Source organism: Tachysurus vachellii, chromosome 2 (genome assembly GCF_030014155.1).
Source record: "Tachysurus vachellii isolate PV-2020 chromosome 2, HZAU_Pvac_v1, whole genome shotgun sequence".
NCBI lineage: Eukaryota > Metazoa > Chordata > Actinopteri > Siluriformes > Bagridae > Tachysurus > Tachysurus vachellii.
The window spans coordinates 35,241,817-35,262,500 of record NC_083461.1 but is presented as its reverse complement, the minus strand read 5'-3'; the positions used below and the strand labels follow the sequence as shown (position 1 = coordinate 35,262,500).

Sequence of the window (20,684 nt, the reverse complement as noted above, 5' to 3'; positions counted from 1 at the left end):
CAGAAACTTGTAGAACGATGAGTGAAGAGAGCTGGGTACTGGAGATTAGCACATCATGATTTGTCATTTTTTCCATTCTTCTTTGCGGCACACTTACCTGTTTAATCTAATTTACGTGTACATTGATCTGATGTACACACTTGTGCAACCAGTATATTGCGATTTATTTTACACTATACTGTATATCCAAAAGTATGCAGACACTTGTCACACCCATACTGTATGTATCCTTCCAAAACCATGGACATTAACATGCAGCTAATCCCAGTTGCTATTATACTGTAAGGGGGGCACGGTGGCTTAGTGGTTAGCACGTTCGCCTCACACCTCCAGGGTTGTGGGTTCGATTCCTGCCTCCACCTTGTGTGTGTGGAGTTTGCATGTTCTCCCCGTGCCTCGGGGGTTTCCTCCGGGTACTCCAGTTTCCTCCCCCGGTCCAAAGACATGCATGGTAGGTTGATTGGCATCTCTGGAAAATTGCCCGTAGTGTGTGATTGTGTGAGTGAATGAGAGTGTGTGTGTGCCCTGCGATGGGTTGGCACTCCGTCCAGGGTGTATCCTGCCTTGATGCCCGATGACGCCTGAGATAGGCACAGGCTCCCTGTGACCCGAGGTAGTTCGGATAAGCGGTAGAAAATGAGTGAGATGAGTGAGTATTAAACTGTAATAGCCTCCAACTTTCTGGGAAGGCTTTTAATTAGATTTTGCAACATGGCTGTAGGGATTTGTGCTCATTCAGCCACGGGAGATGTCCAACTGAGAAGGCCTTTTGTGCAGTCAACATTTCAGTCCTTGTGTGGTTAAGGTAAGAGACTTAGACTAATAATTAGTAGAACCCCTTTCTGTATTGGCTTTCACTGTTTACTATTCTTTTAACCATGTTTTGGGACTAGTGAAGTGAAGTGCGTTTTTTTATATTATTTTTTATTTCCGAAGACTGAAGCAGGTTCACTTTTACATCCTCCTGTGTTCTGCTCCATCCATTCTTTCTTCACTTTTGACCAGATGCCCAGGTTCTTGTGATGAACAATATATCTTTGGTTATTCAGACAAGTCCATTATAATCAAGGGGGGTTACTAGTGGAATAGTACTGTAGGCACACTACGATTTTGCAAATATTCATCTATAAAGAACAACGTAAAATCATTTGTGTGGATTGCAAATTGTCTACATTTTAAATCGCTTATACAAAATAAAATTTAAAAGTTACATTGAGTGAAAATTCCTGAAACTTTACAGGTTTTACAGAAAATTTACAGAAACTTTACAACTTTACTTTATATATGGTAAGCCTTTTATTTTTTGCTATTTACTTATTATTTTAATCACAGTCACCTAGTAGGCTTTTGTTGGGGATCAGAGTTGCTGTAGATATTTAAGCTAGACTGGCATGGGCAAGAAGTGCCTGCTACCGTTTGTGCTCTTGTATGCATTCACAGTGAATCTGTGAATCACAGTGACATTAGTCAGTCTTCACCATCTATGAGCTCAGGTATATTCTGTGATGCAGCATGAGCAGGGTTGGAAAAGTTGTACTGTAAGTACTGTAGCTGGCTTCACATGTCTGAATTGAAGCATGAATCATGTGACATGCTAGTCTTTAACCTCATCAGTTTGTGGGTTGCACTTATTTCCAGGGATTTCAGAACAGCGTAACAGATATTGCGTCATCGGACCCTATTTATCTAACCCTAACCCTAACCGTAGTTTTTGGTTGTTTATTTGTTTTCAAAAACAGCTTAACTGTAAGATAACAAAGCATAATAGATATAAAATATAAAATCTAACTGTATGACTGTTTTGTCCTTCATTATCCATCGTAGGTATGTTCTTTTTTTTTGAAAGAGGGCGTTTTTTTTCCAAGACCTCCAGAAACATGCGTCGTGGGTAACGAAACCCCTGGAATTTAGTGAATGCCATCAGTTTGTAGCTGAGGATAAGCTAGCTAGTGCATAAAAAATTGCAAATGATAGTTACTTTTTATTTAAAGTTGTATCTCAATTTAATTTTATTCTCACAGTTTTGTATTAGATTACATTATTAAATACACAGTAATTGCAAATTAAGTTTCTTAGCTGTTCTCATTTAGAAGCCACATTTAAGCTGATTAGCTTATTAGTTCACATGAATTAGGCAGCACTAATCATAAATGACACCGTCACGTTCGGTCATGTATCAAATGCCTTCATGACAGGTTTATACTCATCCTAAAAAGCCCACACTAGATACAGCAGCAAATACAAGCCAGTAACATTTCTCTCTTTTTTTTTTACTTAAATTCCTGAATGGCTGTATACAATCCTCTGTCACTCTATCCTACCCAGAGCTCCATCAATTAACCTAACCAGTCTGGCTTCAAAGCAGCGCACAGCTCTGAAAACTGTCCGTTGGTGTCCTACATGGCTCAGTACTAGGTCCTCTTCAATTCTAGCATTATACCCACTCACTCAGTGACGTATTACTCTCTCACAGTTTAATATCCCCGTAAATTCAAATATCAGTACTATGTCGATGACAGACAACTTGTTTACTTCTTTAGATATAGCCTGCATACAAATTAAACCAAATAGTGAAACATGTATGAATGAATGTGAATTTAGCTCATTTTCTGCAGATGGAGGTTGTAATATGGCGTTCATGCTGTTTATGAATCTGATGAATCACTTATAGGATGCATTTTGTTGATTTACTGTAAATTTTATAATTAAGTAATTTAGTCTTCATTCACTCAGCTCACACAGCTTTAATCGAGCAGGTCGTTCCTGCTGATATATATTTATAGGTTAATCACTGAAATGATTTACTATAGGGGTATTATTTTATTTGCTTTTTCATATTTTTGGCAATAGTATGTTCAATTTAAATATTATTAATTATATAAATATAAACAAATATGTAATATAAATATTATAATATGCATTTCTGACGTCTTTGTTATACCTTTGTTAATGAACTTTTATTTATGCAATTTTGTGTTGACAAGATTAACACTGCAGTTAAACACAATGCTTAATATGGCTTGATATAAAAAAGACAATTGTCAGAAAGATAAAACAGACTTTATCTAAGCTCTGATTGTCAGAAGTCAGAGCTGAAGGCAGATGCAAATGCAATAGTGGCAACAACAGTCACAAGAAAAAGACCTGTTGAAACAGAGGGTCTTAAATAAGATGACTTAATGGCATAACACAAAACATGAGCATAAGCCAGACACATTAGGGAACCAACCAATGAGAGGACAGGCTCAGAGACCAGACATGATTTGAAACAAAATCCACACAACAATGTAAACAAAAACAACTGTTCAAAAGATTTGTGCAGGGTTGCCCTCTGGTGGCCTGGCAGGAAAGGGTCCCAAATATCGGTAGCAGAGCTTCCCTCCAAAGTGTGGTGGCAACATCCAAATGCACTTGGAAATCTGGGTTGTGTAAGGATAACAATAAGACCTGGTGGAGCAAGTATTATGAGGAGGCCTATGCAGGGAATGAGGAGCATAGTAGGCCCAATGGGGAAGAAATGACCACAGCAAAGTAAGGTGGCCAAAATGGGGTTTTCAGCCAAGTGAGGCAGCCAGATGGGGCATCCTTAGCCTGAGCAAGGCACCCAGAGCAGCGTCCTCACCCCAAACAATGCACCCAGAGGTGCTGGGTGCAGAGGTGCGCCCGAGCGAGGTCGCCTGAGTGGTGTCTACAGCAGACTGAGGGGGCAGAGCCGCTACTTCAGTGGTGCAGGATGGGAGGTAACCTCCTCAGCAGGGTATAGGGACAGAGTGCCATCCTCCATTGGACCAGGAATTGGAGCAACATCTGTTGTGGCATCAGGTGGGGGAGCAGCATCCCCCACAGAGCTTAGGGCAGGGATACAAAGAGAGGGGTAGGGAGGGTGGGTAGTTGCTCTTCTTCAGACATCACAGAGTGGAGCCCTCTAAAAAGGAGGTTGCCCTCAAGCTTAGCAGTAAGGTGTTCTACGAGAGCAAGCCTGTTGCTTATCATCCACTTTTGGTTCTAATGCAGCTTCTTATTTAAAAATGAAGCAAAAACTGGCTCAAGGCTACGGCAGAACAAATATACATGAATGGGAGCAAAAACGAGAGGGGTATTTGCAGGTTTTTCAAAATGCTCAAAGACAGCATTGCCAATGAAAATGTGAGAAAACTGCAATGTGCATCAACATGAGTTGCAAAATTTGGGTCTTTGACAGGTCTTTGTAGCATAAGATGGATGAATTGTTGGCACTGATTCGGACTCGGGGGGAGTCTCCGGGAAGTCGTACTCCATGGAGACATGGCTGCACATAGACTTCCAGGAGTGTTCCAGTTCATTCCAAAGTTGTTGTGAGGTTGAGGTCAGGTCTCCATGAAGGTTACTTGAGCTTTGGCTGAGAGCAATATCGTGTTGGAATATGTTTGTGGTAGGCGCTTTTGTTGGAGGGAAAAATTGGAATGCTACAAATACATCCTATGCAATTGGAATTTGTGGAAGACACATACTGTATGGTGTTATGATCTGGTGACTGTAAATTCATTATTGTTGATTTGTGGCTGGTATTTGGGAGATTAATGCAATTATGATTAGTTTTGGAAAAAGTTATCTGTAAATCTAAAATATCTAAAATAATAAATGAAGGAGCAAGACAGTTGGAACTAGAACGTACATTTCCCGAAGAAAATGTGAACGGTCATCTGAATACGCTTGAGGAAGTTTTCTTCATTGTGCTGAGTGTTTTGATATGTCACGTGTCCATGTTGTGCTAATTTTTTATTTTCACGTGACATCACGTGACGTCATCAAAATACACGTGAGGAAGTTACGTGCCAAAGTTTGCAAGCACCATTAATGTGTTTAAAACAAATATTTTTGGGAAAGCTTTTGCTGCTGCTAGATTATTACATTGTGGAAAACATAGTAAAATTATATTGAAAGTATATATATATATATATATATGTTATAACACATTATACTATGTGACTGTTTAGGTTGCAGTTTGAGAAGCAACTTTCCGATCATGTAGCAGACCTACAGAAAGAGAGAGAGAAGGAGATCAGGGACATTAATCTGCATTGGCAACACAAGGTTGAGGAATTACAGACACAGGTAATACACACACATGCACACGCATGCACGCAGTTACACTCATAGTTGTTTGTCTTCTGTAAATTTCTTTATGCTGTACCTACAGCTGGAGGAAAGAAAAGCATTATTCCAGAGGAACAATGAAGAAAGAGATATGGAGGACTGTCATGTTAATGAAGAAATGGAGAGAATGAAACTGGAAATCCAAAAAACAATAGAAATGAACAACTCTCTCACTGCCCAGCTTTATGCCACAATTCAGGACAAACAGCAGTTACAGGTAAACTGGAAAGGCACAAAAATTGTCTTCTATAATTATATAATTTGAGAAATTCTTTACGGGGGCACGGTGGCTTAGTGGTTAGCACATTCGCCTCACACCTCCAGGGTCGGGGGTTCGATTCCCGCCTCCGCCTTGTGTGTGTGGAGTTTGCATGTTCTCCCCGTGCCTCGGGGGTTTCCTCCGGGTACTCCAGTTTCCTCCCCCGGTCCAAAGACATGCATGGTAGGTAGATTGGCATCTCTGGAAAATTGTCCCTAGTGTCTGATTGCGTGAGTGAATGAGAGTGAATGAGAGTGAATGAGAGTGTGTGTGTGTGTGTGTGTGCCCTGCGATGGGTTGGCACTCCATCCAGGGTGTATCCTGCCTTGATGCCCGATGACACCTGAGATAGGCACAGGCTCCCCGTGACCCGAGGTAGTTCGGATAAGCGGTAGAAAATGAGTGAGTGAGAACTGTTACGTTTTTTCTCTGTGTTTTGTGTGTATCATAGGTTGTACAGGAGGAAGATGAGGATGAGGAAGCAGTGAAGGAAAATGAGTTAAAAGATGAAAAAAGAGATGAGCACGTATGGCATCAGCGAGACCAGGAGTTCTTACGGTTAGAGAGACTCAACCACCAGCATGCCTTACTGGCTCTAGAAAAACATGCAAGTGAAGAACGGCAGGCAGAAAGACAGCACCTTCACACCCAGTACAAGCTACAGTTGGGTAAGCCTGACAGCATAGACAATACAATCATCAACTATTCCTAAAGATCGGTTTCATTTTTAGAATTAGAACTTAGTGTAAATCAATTTAAATTACTTGTTATAAAGTACACAGATTTATTGGCATCTTTGAGTTTAAGCATTAAAAATGGCATTAAAGATCCTTAAGCAGTGAACTTTAATTATTCATTCATTCAGCTCCACATTTTGGTGGGGATCCCGGTGGCAGTAGGCTGAGATAATCAGTCATGGTGGTTCCCTAAATATTCCCATACCAAGGTACTACTACTACTTCAACTGGCACCTCTGTTCAGAGGAGGACAGGCTATCGCAGATTGTCAAGATCCTGACCCAGTCACAAAACTTTGCCAGCATTTAGGGGGTTTTTACACCTGGTGTTTTTACACTTCATGTATTTTCTGTGATCAGATATCTATCCGATTGTAAAAAGACCAGGTCTAAATGCCCTCCGAAACGGTTTCAAGACGGATATAAATCCGATCGTTCAAACCACTTCAGGAGGTGGTCTGGGACGCATTTCAGATGAAACTGGACAGGTGTAAATGAATGTGGTTGTTCAAGCCACATACGCCAGCCCTATACTCCTCCCAAACGGAAGTACGTCATTCGCAGGTGACTCACGAGTCGTGCATCGCGCCAGAAACAATTATGTTTTCCCACCAGTGCTGCTCCGATCTTTCACCCAGGTGTCTCGTTTGGTCTTAAAATGCACTGCTGCTGCCAGTGAAAATGCAGCAAACAGTAACTGCTGTTTTTTGTAGCAACCGCATACACCAAAGCGTGTTCCATTTCAATTACCCCGGAAATGAGGTAAAATATATTTGCATTTTGGGCGGGAGTAGAAAGATCGGATCGATATCCGATTCGCCGAGACGCATTTATGTGGCCTAATGTAAATGGAACAGTTTTAACAAATCAGACAGCTATCGGATCAGAGACAACACATGAAGTGACCAGGTGTAAAAAGGCCCTTAGTTAGTGTGTCAGTGTTTTTGTGTCCCTCATCTGTCTTCTTTCTGCCAATCGCTGGGCATATTGTACAGGGAAGGTTTTGCATTGAGAACTTAAATGTTGAGCCATTCTCCTAAAGGATACCAATAATTCCACAGTTGATGGTGTATGCAGTGTTAACATGTCCTTCTTTAAATGTTTTGGCGGTGTTTTATATGTGTTTTTGTGTGTGTTTCTCTCTTTCTTCCTCTTTTTTTTAAATCTGTGTGTCTGTAGAAAAACAGAAAGCAGAGTTAACACAACAGCACACTGAATGGGTCAGGCAGGTCACACAGAGACATATGAAGCAGATAGAAGACCTGCAAAATGAACTCAAGACACATACAGAAATGATGGCTTTGCAACAGGTAAAAGCTACTAATCACTGTAAAACTACCCCTAAGTAAATTTGAATCCTGCTTGTCATAGATGCACATACTGTAAATGCATCTAGTATCAAGTATCCACAAATAAAACACTGAAGATAAAAGGACCATTTTCCTCTCTGTGAAAGGACCTGAAACAGCAGAACCGACTACAGTCACTTGAGAGGCAGCTGGATGAGAGGAGCAGTGAGGTACAAGAGCTGAAACGAGAGAATGAGGAACTGAGAGAGCGAATGCATGAACTCAACAAAGAAGGAGAAAACAGCAAGAAGCACAAACAAAAGAGCAGCAGAAGGTCAGATTATAGTTCAGAAGTTCAAATTAATGGTGTTACATTCGAATTATATTGGCATTGATGCAGAAAGTAGGAAATATGAATTATACTGTATATGTGTATTGCATATAGAAATTCGAAGTGCATTTTCACAGCATAAGCAAGTTGCTGATGTTGGTAGGGTGTTGCTAGGGTGTTGCTAAGTGGTTGCTAGGATGTTTCAGCACAATCTGACTTCATCTCACTCACTCACTCATCTTCTACCGCTTATCCGAACTACCTCGGGTAACTGGGAGCCTGTGCCTATCTCAGGCGTCATCGGGCATCAAGGCAGGATACACCCTGGACGGAGTGCCAACCCATCGCAGGGCGCACACACACACACTCTCATTCACTCACGCAATGACACACTACGGACACACTACAGACAATTTTCCATCACACACTACAGACAATTTTCCAGAGATGCCAATCAACCTACCATGCATGTCTTTGGACCGGGGGAGGAAACTGGATTACCTGGAGGAAGCCCCCGAGGCACGGGGAGAACATGCAAACTCCACACACACAAGGCGGAGGCGGGAATCGAACCCCCAACCCTGGAGGCGAACGTGCTAACCACTAAGCCACCGTGTCCCCCCACAATCTGACTTGTGGTTCCTTATTAAACTCTACCCCTAAGGGTGACCACACCTCAACCATAGCAAACCGCCGACTTGTGAAATCCGACACACAGAAGCAGACGCATTTTTGGTTTGCTGCAGCCTGCAAGTTAAAATTTTGATGTCACGAATACGAAGAGGACTCAATTAGACATTGAACATTTTATTTGAAAGTAACCTTCAACCCAGCGTCTTTTTTGTTAAGGTTAGTTCAAACTGTTCAAAATATTTTTGTTTGCCTGCAGAAATAAAATTTCGTTTACTCTGTAGCAGTTCATTGATTTCATAAATACAACACACTACAGTTTTTTCTATACTTTCCATAAAGGTAAAAAAACGATATATTCAGTGTTATCTTCATTTTAGATGTCAAATGGGTTTTGTGGCTCCCTGTGTTTTTTTTTTCTGTGGGAAACGGGTCCAAATGGCTCTTTGTGTGTTTAAGGTTGCCGACCCCTGGTCTAGACGTATATTCGATTGTGTGGAAAATAGAAAGACTTGGAGTCATAACACTGTTATAAGTACTGTAATTTGATTCAGTATTTCGAAAAGTAAATTTTTGAATGAATGACCATAAACTACCTGGTACTCTGTGCATATATCGATACATTTTCAGTATACATTTTTGTATTTTGCAGATCATCTAATTCCTGGAAGGAGAATGACGATGAAGACAGATCTTGGAATGAGGAAGAGGACAAGAATGATGAAACACGGGTTGAAATAGAGACCAGGAAAAATGAAGAGAGAATGGAAATAATGTCTGATTTCAGCTCAGCCCAAACACAGCTACATGCCCACATTGTTTCCTGCGAAACAGAGAATGCGCTATTCTTATTATATTTTTCAATAATGCACAATTTCTTCACATTTTAACAAACACAATAGCTATAGTATGAACATAAAAATAAAAAAAATAAATAACTGTTTATGTATGTATATGTATAAATGTAGACTAAAAGAGAGGGAGGAGACGGGTAAAAGAAGAGTAGAGGATCTACACATCATTGCTAAATTACAAGAGAAGCTCAATGAAAGAGATCAGCTTATCAAGAGACTGGTGGTTAGTATGAAAGACAACATATATGTGAATGAGGCTTAACTAATGAATGAAGATTAAGTAGTTTACACTAACTATGTGCATAGAGAAATTATGTATTCTTCGTTCTTACTGTATGTTCACCAGGAAGATCTCCATCAGCTATCCCAACATCATCCTCTTAGCAGTGATGGGACAGTGAAGTCCTACCACCCCAGAACACAATCAGGTCTAACACCTACCATGAAGGTTAGTTTCTCACATCACACACAATGCCTGGAGACATTTTGGGATACAGATCAGCCAAACAATGATATAGATCACAATTACAAATAATATTGGAAAGACTGATTTTTTTTTTTTTCCCCACAGCATCATTGGATGTTTTTGTCTAGCACAAGTCAGTGCTAATCAAAAGCAGATCCATAAATGGTTAATTAATTATTTAACTCATATTAAATATATTCTATATTTCAACAATATAGTCTATATTTAATAAGATATTTACTCATATTAAAAGTACTGTGCACATTGGAGTATATACAGAAGGAGCTGAATTGTTGAAACTGAAATTTACCCAGCAATTAAAAATCACACAGATGTCTACCATCAGTAGCACAACAGAAAACCATTTTTCCTACCATCAGGAGTTCACAAGTTTGAATCCTGACAATGCCATAGCTATCCATGAACGGTAATCCCAAACACATGGCTGTGCTATCTGGGTGCTGATGGCTTTACTCACTCCCTGTCAATCAGTGCAACACTATCCAATCATGGGCATCTCTGAGCTTATGTATGTGATAAACTGTAATTTCCTCCAAGCATGTTATGCTAATAGCACAGGCAACAGTTTGAAAAAACACTGCTACTATACCTTATGTCTGCGAAAGCTGCTAATTGATGGGGAGAATGGGTGGACGATCCGATTTTGGAGTTACTAGACAGAAAGACACACTAAATATCAATCCCTACAATATAAAAATCGCCACAATACACAAAATAATTTACAGTATAGACAGGGTTCCCACACGTCCCTGGAAAACCTGGAAATCCTGGAAAATTAATGACCGATGTTCCAGTCCTGGAAAACACATGGAAAATGAGAGAAAACATAAACTGTCCTGGAAAAAATCTTGTTGTCCTGGAAAATTTATTCATTCATTCATCTTCTACCGCTTATCTATTCTTATTTTTAAATGTTCTTGATCATTTAAAGAACAGTTTACAACTGGTGGAAACAATTAACGTTAGTAACAGAAAGCGCTCTGTTCAGGGACGCTGAGTTTTGACGGGTTTTTTGTTATGCTGTTTAATCTCGCTGTGACCGCTGTGACGGATGATGCTGTCTTGTGTTGGAGGTTTCAGGCGCTAGGAATGGTTTAAGTGCTCGAATGTTTTCAGCAAATGGTGACGGGTAAACAGGTTATATTAACCTTGTTAATCTGAATATCATGTGCAAGGGGAATGCACAGCAAACTAAAGCATGCATGACGGCATTGGCCTGAGAAAGGGGAGGGTGACAAATGACAAATTGTCTTTAAAAGTACAGTTAAGTAATAGCCATAAAGTGTACATAGTTTTTAAGACTTCTGGAGAGAAGAACATATTACTTTAGGCCGTGAATCTGTGAGCCTTGTCTTTTTTTTGCTAAATTTGAAATGTCCTGGGGGCACGGTGGCTTAGTGGTTAGCACGTTCGCCTCACACCTCCAGGGTTGGGGGTTCGATTCCTGCCTCCTCCTTGTGTGTGGAGTTTGCATGTTCTCCCCGTGCCTCGGGGGTTTCCTCCGGGTACTCCGGTTTCCTCCCCCGGTCCAAAGACATGCATGGTAGGTTGATTGGCATCTCTGGAAAATTGTCCGGAGTGTGTGTGCCCTGCGATGGGTTGGCACTCCGTCCAGGGTGTATCCTGCCTTGATGCCCGATGACGCCTGAGATAGGCACAGGCTCCCCGTGACCCGAGGTAGTTCGGATAAGCGGTGGAAAACGAGCGAGTGAATGAAATGTCCTGGAAAAGTCTTGGAAAATGATCTCTGAAAAAGAGTGGGAACCCTGATAGACCTCTTTTAAAATTAAAATGAAATAGTAACTAATGCAGTTCTCATGTGTCTTGAAATAACCTGCAAGAGAAATAATAATCTGCATGAACATATGAAATATGCAGTTGAGATTTATACTGTGAATTCGGATTTGGACAAAGTGCTCAGCCAAGCAAAACAAATGTACTTTATCATGTTTCCAGAGAAAGATCCTTGAGGATATCCCACCAAGTGGGACCAGCATACCAAGTCTCAGTTCATTGGAGGGTGCATCCTCCAAGTCATCACAACTGTCGAGTCGGGCAGTACCATCACAGATACAAACTCCATTTTCCCCTCATCCTGAAGCCAAGACTTCTTTTCGACACACTCTCTCTCCCACTCATGATCTTCTGCACCAGTTGCAACTCAACAATAGTCAACACATACGGTAATTACAATCATGCAAATCAGTACACATGGGAATAATAAAAAGAGCATAATTGTGTTGATAAATTATGATAGCATAAGCTTAAGATAGCAATTTTTTGGACTTCATTTGATTCTGATAACAAAATTTCCAGTTTATGCGTATGGTTTTAATATTTTCTGGGATTTTCGGACAACAGTATTTAGAGTTTACACAGAATGGTGTGAAAAACAAAAAACATCCTGTGAGTGGACGTTCTGCAGTCTAAAACACGTTGTTGATGAGAGAGATCAGAGGAGAATGGTCTGAGATTCCAGGAAGGTCTAAAGCAGTGTTACTCATTGCGCGGCTCGCGAGCCTCCTGCGGCTCGCTAAGCTTTAATATGTGGCTCACATGGCAGTAAATAATACGATGATATGATCATGTGGTTAAAATGTATTTTTCATTTAAATAACATTAAAAACAATCAGGGAAGCATAGAAAAACGAATGTGCTCTATTACAAATAATAATATTTATTTATATATATTATTTGACTCGTCACTGACTCACTGCGTTCTGTGCAATAGCCAGTTTTTGGCGGCCTGCCAGAAGCTAGTTTGTGTTTCATGCTAGTTAACAACTTGTGTTTACTGTACACACGGACTAAAAAATGGATCGATTTCTTATCAAACAATCCCGCGCACAAAATGAACAGCAACAAAGCAATGTGACAGTGACAAAAGAGGTAACTGATGGGGAGCATGCATCATCCGCAACTCGAGTAATTATTGTATTGCAATATTGTACATTGTATTTAAGCAGATAAGCTATTTAAGACTGAATAACTTGGCATACTTTGTGGTGAAAGTGGCTCTCCTATTGACTTTGTCCTATCAGTGTGGCTCACATGAAAAAAATAGTGAAGACCATTGGTCTAAAGCAACTCAGATCTCAGAATACACACCAAACCCTTTTTGTGTGAACCTGTGCCCGTGGTAACTTCAGATATCTGTTCTTGGCTGACGGGGTGGAAATCAGTGTTTTCTGCTGCCTACCTAACACAAGGATTGATGCTTATCTGTTTATCTTGAGTTACTATATACTTCCTAGCACCTTGATCCAATCTGGCCATTTTCCTTTGACTTCTTTTATCAGCAAGGTGTTTCCACTCATAGCTTTTTTGCTCTCTCAACATTATGTAAATGCCTAGAGACTGTTGTGCATTAAAATCCAAGGAAATCAGAAATTTCTGAAATACCTGGATCAGTATCTATACCACAATCAAAGTCAGAGAAATCACACTTGATGTGAACGTTAAATTAAGCTCTTGGCCCATAGCTGCATTATCAGCTTCTTAATCTTGCATTCAACACATGATTGGTGTGTGTGTGTGTGCGGGTATATATATGTATAGTATAGTATACACTATATACTATATATTATATATATAGAAGCTTACTTGTAACTTCTATGTGCTTTAAAACTACTTCATTATTTTCATTCAACTGCCTAGACATCCAGGACACTGTCTGCCATCTCATCACACACATACAAGCACTTGGGGGACATTACACACTACTGACTTACATTATGATAAAAAAAAAATAATAATTACAGACCGATTCAAGTTGCATAAATTCAATCACCTACAGAGCTTGTCTTTTAGAAAGTGATGCTAACACGCTAATTATTAGCGTGTAAAGCTCATAAGGGTTTTATTACAAAGAAAATTGTAACTTGACTTTCAGACAGATAAATGTGCAAGTGTGTGCATGAAATTTATATGACAGCCATTTCTAGTGCTAACTTTAGTCCTGTTGAATCACTATTTTAGTTTGGTGACAAAGAGCAGTGTGGGCTGGCTCAAGAAGTGTAAAAATACTGTATAGCTAATTTAGCTGTTAACGGTTTGTACTCTGGAGAGCTAATTTAGTCTATGGCACCTTTGGAACCCACATGGAAAATGTGACTGAAACTGTTTCCTGTTTGCTCAGGTATTCCCTGTTAGATTGCTTATCGGTTTGAGCCCTGTGAAGAATACATTTCTTGTCCATGAAGACCAAAGTGCTGCATATGCGAGAAAAGCTATTCTGATATAGAAAGAAGATTGAAAATTGATCAGAGCCTTTGCACAAACATTGGGCATAGACAGTACACAAGATTAGTCATGGCATTGGGTCACCAACTTAAAACCATTGTTATTTACTCTAAAACGATCTGTTCTGATACTTTTGTTCACCGTTGTTGTTCTCTTACCAAAAGGAGCCATGCTGTAAGTCGTATAACATGTTTAACACATCTAGATGTAAATATCAGGAAATAAATTCTGAAATTCTGACATCTCATTCATTTTATGAACTCAAAACCAAATGTCTTCAGTTTACAGCAAATACAAAGAATTGGCCTCGCTATTACGATACCTTTCAGAGAGGATTGTAGACAATTGTAAACAACAATTTATAGTAGAAGACATGCTTGCAACCATCACTGATTTTAACTCGTATTAGTCTTTTGAAAAGGTTTTTATTAAAAAGAGATATTTTGCAATGAAGAACGACAAACACTGTGGGGAAAATAAGATTATAAACAATTATTCTTTGTGATAAAAAACAATCAATGAGGGGAACAATATGAAATGCACTCAATCACAACCAAACAACCTTTGCGTCCTTTTCTTAGCCGTTAGCTGTCCTGTCTAGAGGACTGTAAATGTTAATGTTACTTATATTTGCCTCTATGTTAGTTGGATTTTTAACTTGACAATAGGAATTCAGCAATAGCAGGAATTCACCAGTGGGATTGAATCAGAACTGGGACTAAAAAAAAAATTCTGCCGGTTTCTCCTGCATTCACCCAGTGAGTATTTCATCTCAGTCGTTTCAAATGATGTCTCAAATTATCCATGTTTTAGGGCTCCATCTGAAAAGAGGGTGATTGAAGCAGGACCTGATGGCCAAGACCCCAAAAAGCAAGAGTGGCTCACCAAATACTTCTCTTTCTGAGCATGATCATTGGATCATGATTTGTTTTGATGCAAAAACATTCATCCTCATAATTCCACATAAAACAAACCACTCTGTATTTATTTGTTACGCATTATATTATTGAGATGATGGACAAATAACTCACATGCAACGTACAGTTTCTGTTCATATTTTGATATGAAGAATATGATTGTTTTTTGAATGTATGCTGCATGATTTAATAATTATTCATGTAAAACCAAATTTTTCTTAAAAAAGAAAAAAGAAAAAAGAAAAAAAAGATTAAAACCTGTTTGCAAATGACAGATATTTTGGAATACTGAACGAAATTGTGTGATATCAGCAACTGTTTAACAAATGATTATATCACAACACTGAAGTCTGCAAATATTTGCAAACATGTATATTGTATATTGTATGGCAGACATAAACGGGCAAGTCAGATCAAACCGTTGTTAACGTAATAGCATTATCTTGTCATAACTTAACATTGACAATAAACATGAAAACCTATAACTTGGTGAACAGACAGAAAGACGTTAACAACTAAAATGGATGAGTGGAAAATATTAGACTGGCACTGGAAAATCAAGATAATTTGTATATTAAACATTTAACAGACAATGATAATGATGTCAGTATATACAATATGTAAACAAATGATAAGATATAAGATTATCTCATAAAATAATATCTACTCTGAAAAGTATTTACCTCAGAATATTTGTTTTTTTTTTTGCCTGCAAGCTGATTTTTAACTCATTTCCAAATGTCTTGACTGGTCTAGGCTGATGAATGGCCATAGCAGAGTCATGATTTATTTTTTTAGCATATAAACCATTTTTGTTAGGACCTCAAAGCTGGTTTTAATCAGATATGCTATTATGGTAGCAACAGTTCCTAGACCTCTGGAAGCACAAGACTCAATACAAGCTCACTACCATAGTTCCTTGTGTTTCTACTGTACTGCTCATTTTATGTACTAGATATGTTTAATTTCGTGGCCTTTTGATGCCTCGCTCTTGGCGTGCATGCTGGTGGTTGTTCAGAAGTTAAGAATTTTTGGGGTTCCAGTTCCAGCATCACCAGGATTTCACTATTAAGCAAGTTCATTGAACTTCCTTTGTTCAGCTCAACTAGCAAAGGTTTGTTATGCTGAATATATTTAAACATAGTTTGCCAAATATGTAAATGTAATCTGAAGAGTTTCCATGAAGGACATGTATTAACACTAAAACTGCTTTTATTATAACATTGCTGCCATCAGATATTTCATTCAAACTCCTCAATATTCATCCTGAAATCTTCATACTTAATATTGGATGTGGAAATGACCAAAGGTAAAGAACCAGTGGTGCTATGTTACTGGTATTTTGAAATAAAAATATGCTGTTTGTTATCAGATGCTTTATCTAAATATATAACTATCATTGGAGTGGCTAAAGGAGTGACCATTGAACTTCAATAAATTACATATGAACAATAAAAACTGTTGATGTTTTATTATTCACAACCACAGGCGATATCTCCGCATTTTAACATCGCTAATGTTCTGTGCCTCTGAAATGAAGGCTCGCTTGCATCTATGGAACACTCGCATCCAGGACATGGAAGGAATGACTTCCCCTTGTTTTTGATGCTACAAGACCCGATATTCAACAGAAAGCTAGTAATGGCAACTTAAAAAAGCGAGGATCGTTAACAAACAATCGAAAGCATAGTTTATTAATGATATGTTGAATCTAAGCACAGAGTCATTAATTATTAAATAATGAGCTAGAGAAGATTTATCTAGACTAACAGCAAACACTTCATCCAAAATATCAGAGACTAAATTCAGCAGGAGAAGAAACCCACTACTGTCCTCACACACACACAGCAGTAGGAGTAGACAGAGTACTTTACAAGTTCTTAATATTTCTCCACACGATATTATTAATTATTTAACCGTCTCATCAGATTGAAATCATTTGTATGGCACAGTTACAGCTAGGGTTGGGTATCAAAAGAAATTTTCCGGTTCCGATTCCAGTTCCAGTTCTGCCTTACGATTCCCGGTTCTGATTCCGATTCCATAATAAAAGAAATGTGTAAAATAATGCACAATACTTAAACAATTCCATTTGTGTTTATTAAACAATCTTTAAATATTTTTAACAGAGCATTTCATATCAATTTAAAATTAAATCCAACATCATATTTAACATCCAGAATTACAACTTAGCAAAACAGTTAGCAATTTTTCTGAAGAAACATTAACATGTCTGCTTTCTCTGGGAGAAGACGAGACCTTTCCTGGCTTATTGTATCTCCAGCTGTGGAGAAAACCCTCTCAGACGGGGGGAGATTTGCTTCATTGTTGTAGCTTTGGAAATGAATCCACACTTTAGACGTTTTTTTAGACATGTTTAACACAAAGCGTACCTCAGCACAGCAGCGCGAGTGACTGATTTCTGTGGAAAGCTGCATTAATTTGTGCATTCTATGCAAGGTTTCTTTAGAACGTAGACGAAAATAGACAAAAATAAATAAATAAATAAATATAAAGCAGAAGAGCTGCTTGTATCAGTGCTGGTCGACCCCTGATGCGGTGATAGCTGTATCAGCAGGTGTCTGTGGTCATTTATTGTGTATTGCATTCGTGTGTGTAATTTCGTCTGACTTGTCCGCCACTGCGTTAACGATGCAAGACCTCGGTGTTGATGCTTGAAAAATAGTCACTTGTTTCTTCTCACTTACGTAGGGATACTGGGAGCTGTGGTGTACTGCTGTGTAGCTGTCTCCCCATAAGGACCTGTGCTGGAAAGTAGCCACATTCCATAGGTGTAACATGGTATGCAATTAATGCTTTCAATTTGTCTCCTTCACTGCACACTTGGCCTACCGTTTTTACCAGTCGGTACCTTGGGACACTTATGACGTGGGTAAATCCGTCCTCACTGAAAAAGTCTTAGAAAACCTCTTTTGTTAACAGACACAACTATGTTTGGTATATAACAGCAGCTGAATGCTTCCTTCACCACAGAAATGACTGTACTGGCAGAGGGCACATGAAAGTGTGCTACGTAATATAACGTAATAATCTATTGGGCTTCAGCAGCAGCAGAGAGCACATATCACAGCTCTCCAACAGCCGACTGATGTGTACCGACAGTCCTGGCCACAATACAGCCCTGGCTCTACAGTTGACGACTGGATAACTATCTTCACTCTTCACTAACTATGGATGTCACTAAGGATTTCTTGTCTCACACAGAGGACAGTTTCACTCTCTCAAAGAAATGCAGAATGCCAAAATCACACTGATATTTTCAGGTTTGTCATTTAACCCAGACTCAGGATTCACTCACTCACTCGCTCATTTTCTACCACTTATCCGAACTACCTCGGGGAGCCTGTGCCTATCTCAGGCGTCATCGGGCATCAAGGCAGGATACACCCTGGACGGAGTGCCAACCCATCGCAGGGCACACACACACGCTCTCATTCACTCACACAATCACACACTAGGAACAATTTTCCCGAGATGCCAATCAACCTACCATGCACGTCTTTGGACCGGGAGAGGAAACCAGAGTACCCGGAGGAAACCACCGAGGCACGGGGAGAACATGCAAACTCCACACACACAAGGCGGAGGCGGGAATCGAACCCCCAACCCTGGAGGTGAGGCAAACGTGCTAAACACTAAGCCACATCTTAAAAACTCCCTTACATTTGAAGGAAGTCATAACTAATATATACACACACACACAACACTTCATTGTTAATAAACAATGGTTATCATCAATAGACACACACTAAACCGCACAAAAACTGTGAAAACAGTAGACATGAAACGTAAGAAACATGAAACAGTGCATTAACTAAACTAAACTGAATGAAACAACACTTGTACTCGCTTAGGTTTAATTCCATTAAAGTTAGTCTATCCGAGATGTATTCAAACGTAGATGATACCTGCGAGTGATGTCACTCTGCAATAGCACACTTGGCTCGTGTGCCGTGTACTTGTTTTCTCGCTAAAACAGGACTTGACAAATATATTTGAATTTTAATCTGCATTTTATCTCAGGTCCAAAAATGAAGATACTTGCACTTTTGAATGCCTTTTACACACACACAAGTATACTAGTGAATGACAAAACCCACATACATGGATATAGATAGCGTAATCTATCAGACACAAAGGGCTAACAATAGTGCTAATTAATTCCTTACTGTACTCTAAATGTACATCTTTTTTTTATAAATATATATATTTTTTATTTTACCTAGTTTTATTGTACAGTCAAGAAGAATATAGATAAAAATGACTTATTTTACACTTCTTCCTGGGGGGGGGGGGAAAAAAAAAAAAAAAAAAAGAGTAAAAAAATTAAAAGCATGCAAAGTTGTACAAACAAAACAAAAATATCAGTGACTCAATATATAAACTTCGCTATAACACTATAAAATGATCGCCATAATCTCCCCACACCACAACTGATTAGAAGTTAACCAGAGAGAACAAGAAAATTCAATCATTTTCCTTCTGAATGGAAATCATTTGTATCTTGCCATGTACCTCACCAAAGGACAACAGGTAAGCCTTGACCCATACCCATGTGTTCCAAGATTCCTAGCACGAATGTAGTTTTTTTTTTAGTTAGTTAGTTATTGTTGTGTTATAGGCAGTGAAAATGAATGCAAGCTTGGCATCTTACTGCTGCTCAGGAAAGGAACCAGATGTCGATTTTTTTAGTCGCTGGAAAACAAGCTTTTTGACTTAATAGCATGGATTCCTATTCAAAACAAGTAAAATGAGAAGAGAGCCATCATACACAGAGCCACTGAGCTGGCAGGGTTTGAGCAGACAGAATTTTAGCTATATCCGGTAAGGGTAAAGCAGGACGAGTATACAGGCTCAACAAATCTTGGTGTGATCACAGGTACAAACCATCAAGATTCTCTGCTCCTCCTTTCTTGGCCGTACAGGATACCGAGTAAGTTTACACCAGTTATTATACTGATTGTTTACATCCCCAAATGCAAGCCAACACAATGCTGGAACAGTACAGTGCAAGCAGTGAGCAGGAGAAGAGTCAGTTTATTTAACAGATATTAAAAATTTTTAAATAAGCTATCCACAAATACTACCAACATACCACCTGCAAAAAAGGAGGAAGATATCAGATAGTCAACCATTTATTCATGTTATTCTACTTTTCAGAATGCCTACAAAGCCCTACTGTATCCCTGTCTGGCAAACTGGATCATTCCTCCAGTCTAAACTTGATTCCCTGTAGGCAGAAAGTACACAGTAAGTGCTTACTGTAGACAGAAAGTGCCTAACACCTGCTTCCTGCTTCAAGATCACGTGGACTGGGAAATATTTCAGTCCACTGCAGACACCATAGATGACTACACACATTCCGTTTTAGGATTCAGCAGGAAATGTGTGGAAGTCTGGGTATATCCCAGTCAGAAACTGTGGACTTCAAAACATCGAGTTCAGAAATAATGCTAAAGTATTAAGCCTCATTAGCAACAATAACCCATGAGAGCGGTACCATCTATCTCTCACGGTCAATAAAATAAAAGAAGCTTGACTTAATGATGACCAGTGGTGCTAACAATTTACTGCACAACACTACAACTGTAGAGAGAGTCAAAAAGCGGAGTGTTGCTATGGACATAAGACATAGCAACCTGGACATCACCTGGACCGTCAACAACTAATCAAAATCTATCCCAAGATGCAACATTGTCATCTGATGGTTGTATACATTTTGCTTGTTGCCGAACCCTTGTATTTTGTACCCAAATAAAAGAAATGTAAGAGCCTACAAAAA

The 20,684-nt window shown here is 39.2% G+C and overlaps 1 protein-coding gene across 2 annotated transcripts in view; it reads left to right on the top strand.

Moving 5' to 3' along the window:
- The window catches only part of fam184b (family with sequence similarity 184 member B), a 36,085-nt gene extending 19,746 nt beyond the window's left edge, over positions 1-16,339 (top strand). For both annotated transcript variants that reach the window (XM_060864452.1, XM_060864453.1), the window contains 10 exons: positions 4,977-5,094; positions 5,180-5,353; positions 5,847-6,063; positions 7,311-7,441; positions 7,588-7,754; positions 9,034-9,216; positions 9,350-9,458; positions 9,582-9,683; positions 11,679-11,905; positions 14,778-16,339. In XM_060864452.1, coding sequence (XP_060720435.1) covers positions 4,977-5,094; positions 5,180-5,353; positions 5,847-6,063; positions 7,311-7,441; positions 7,588-7,754; positions 9,034-9,216; positions 9,350-9,458; positions 9,582-9,683; positions 11,679-11,905; positions 14,778-14,868 — 1,519 coding nt within the window. In that variant the 3' untranslated portion in view covers positions 14,869-16,339. The remainder of the gene's footprint in view (positions 1-4,976; positions 5,095-5,179; positions 5,354-5,846; positions 6,064-7,310; positions 7,442-7,587; positions 7,755-9,033; positions 9,217-9,349; positions 9,459-9,581; positions 9,684-11,678; positions 11,906-14,777) is intronic.
- Positions 16,340-20,684: the final 4,345 nt, after the last annotated feature.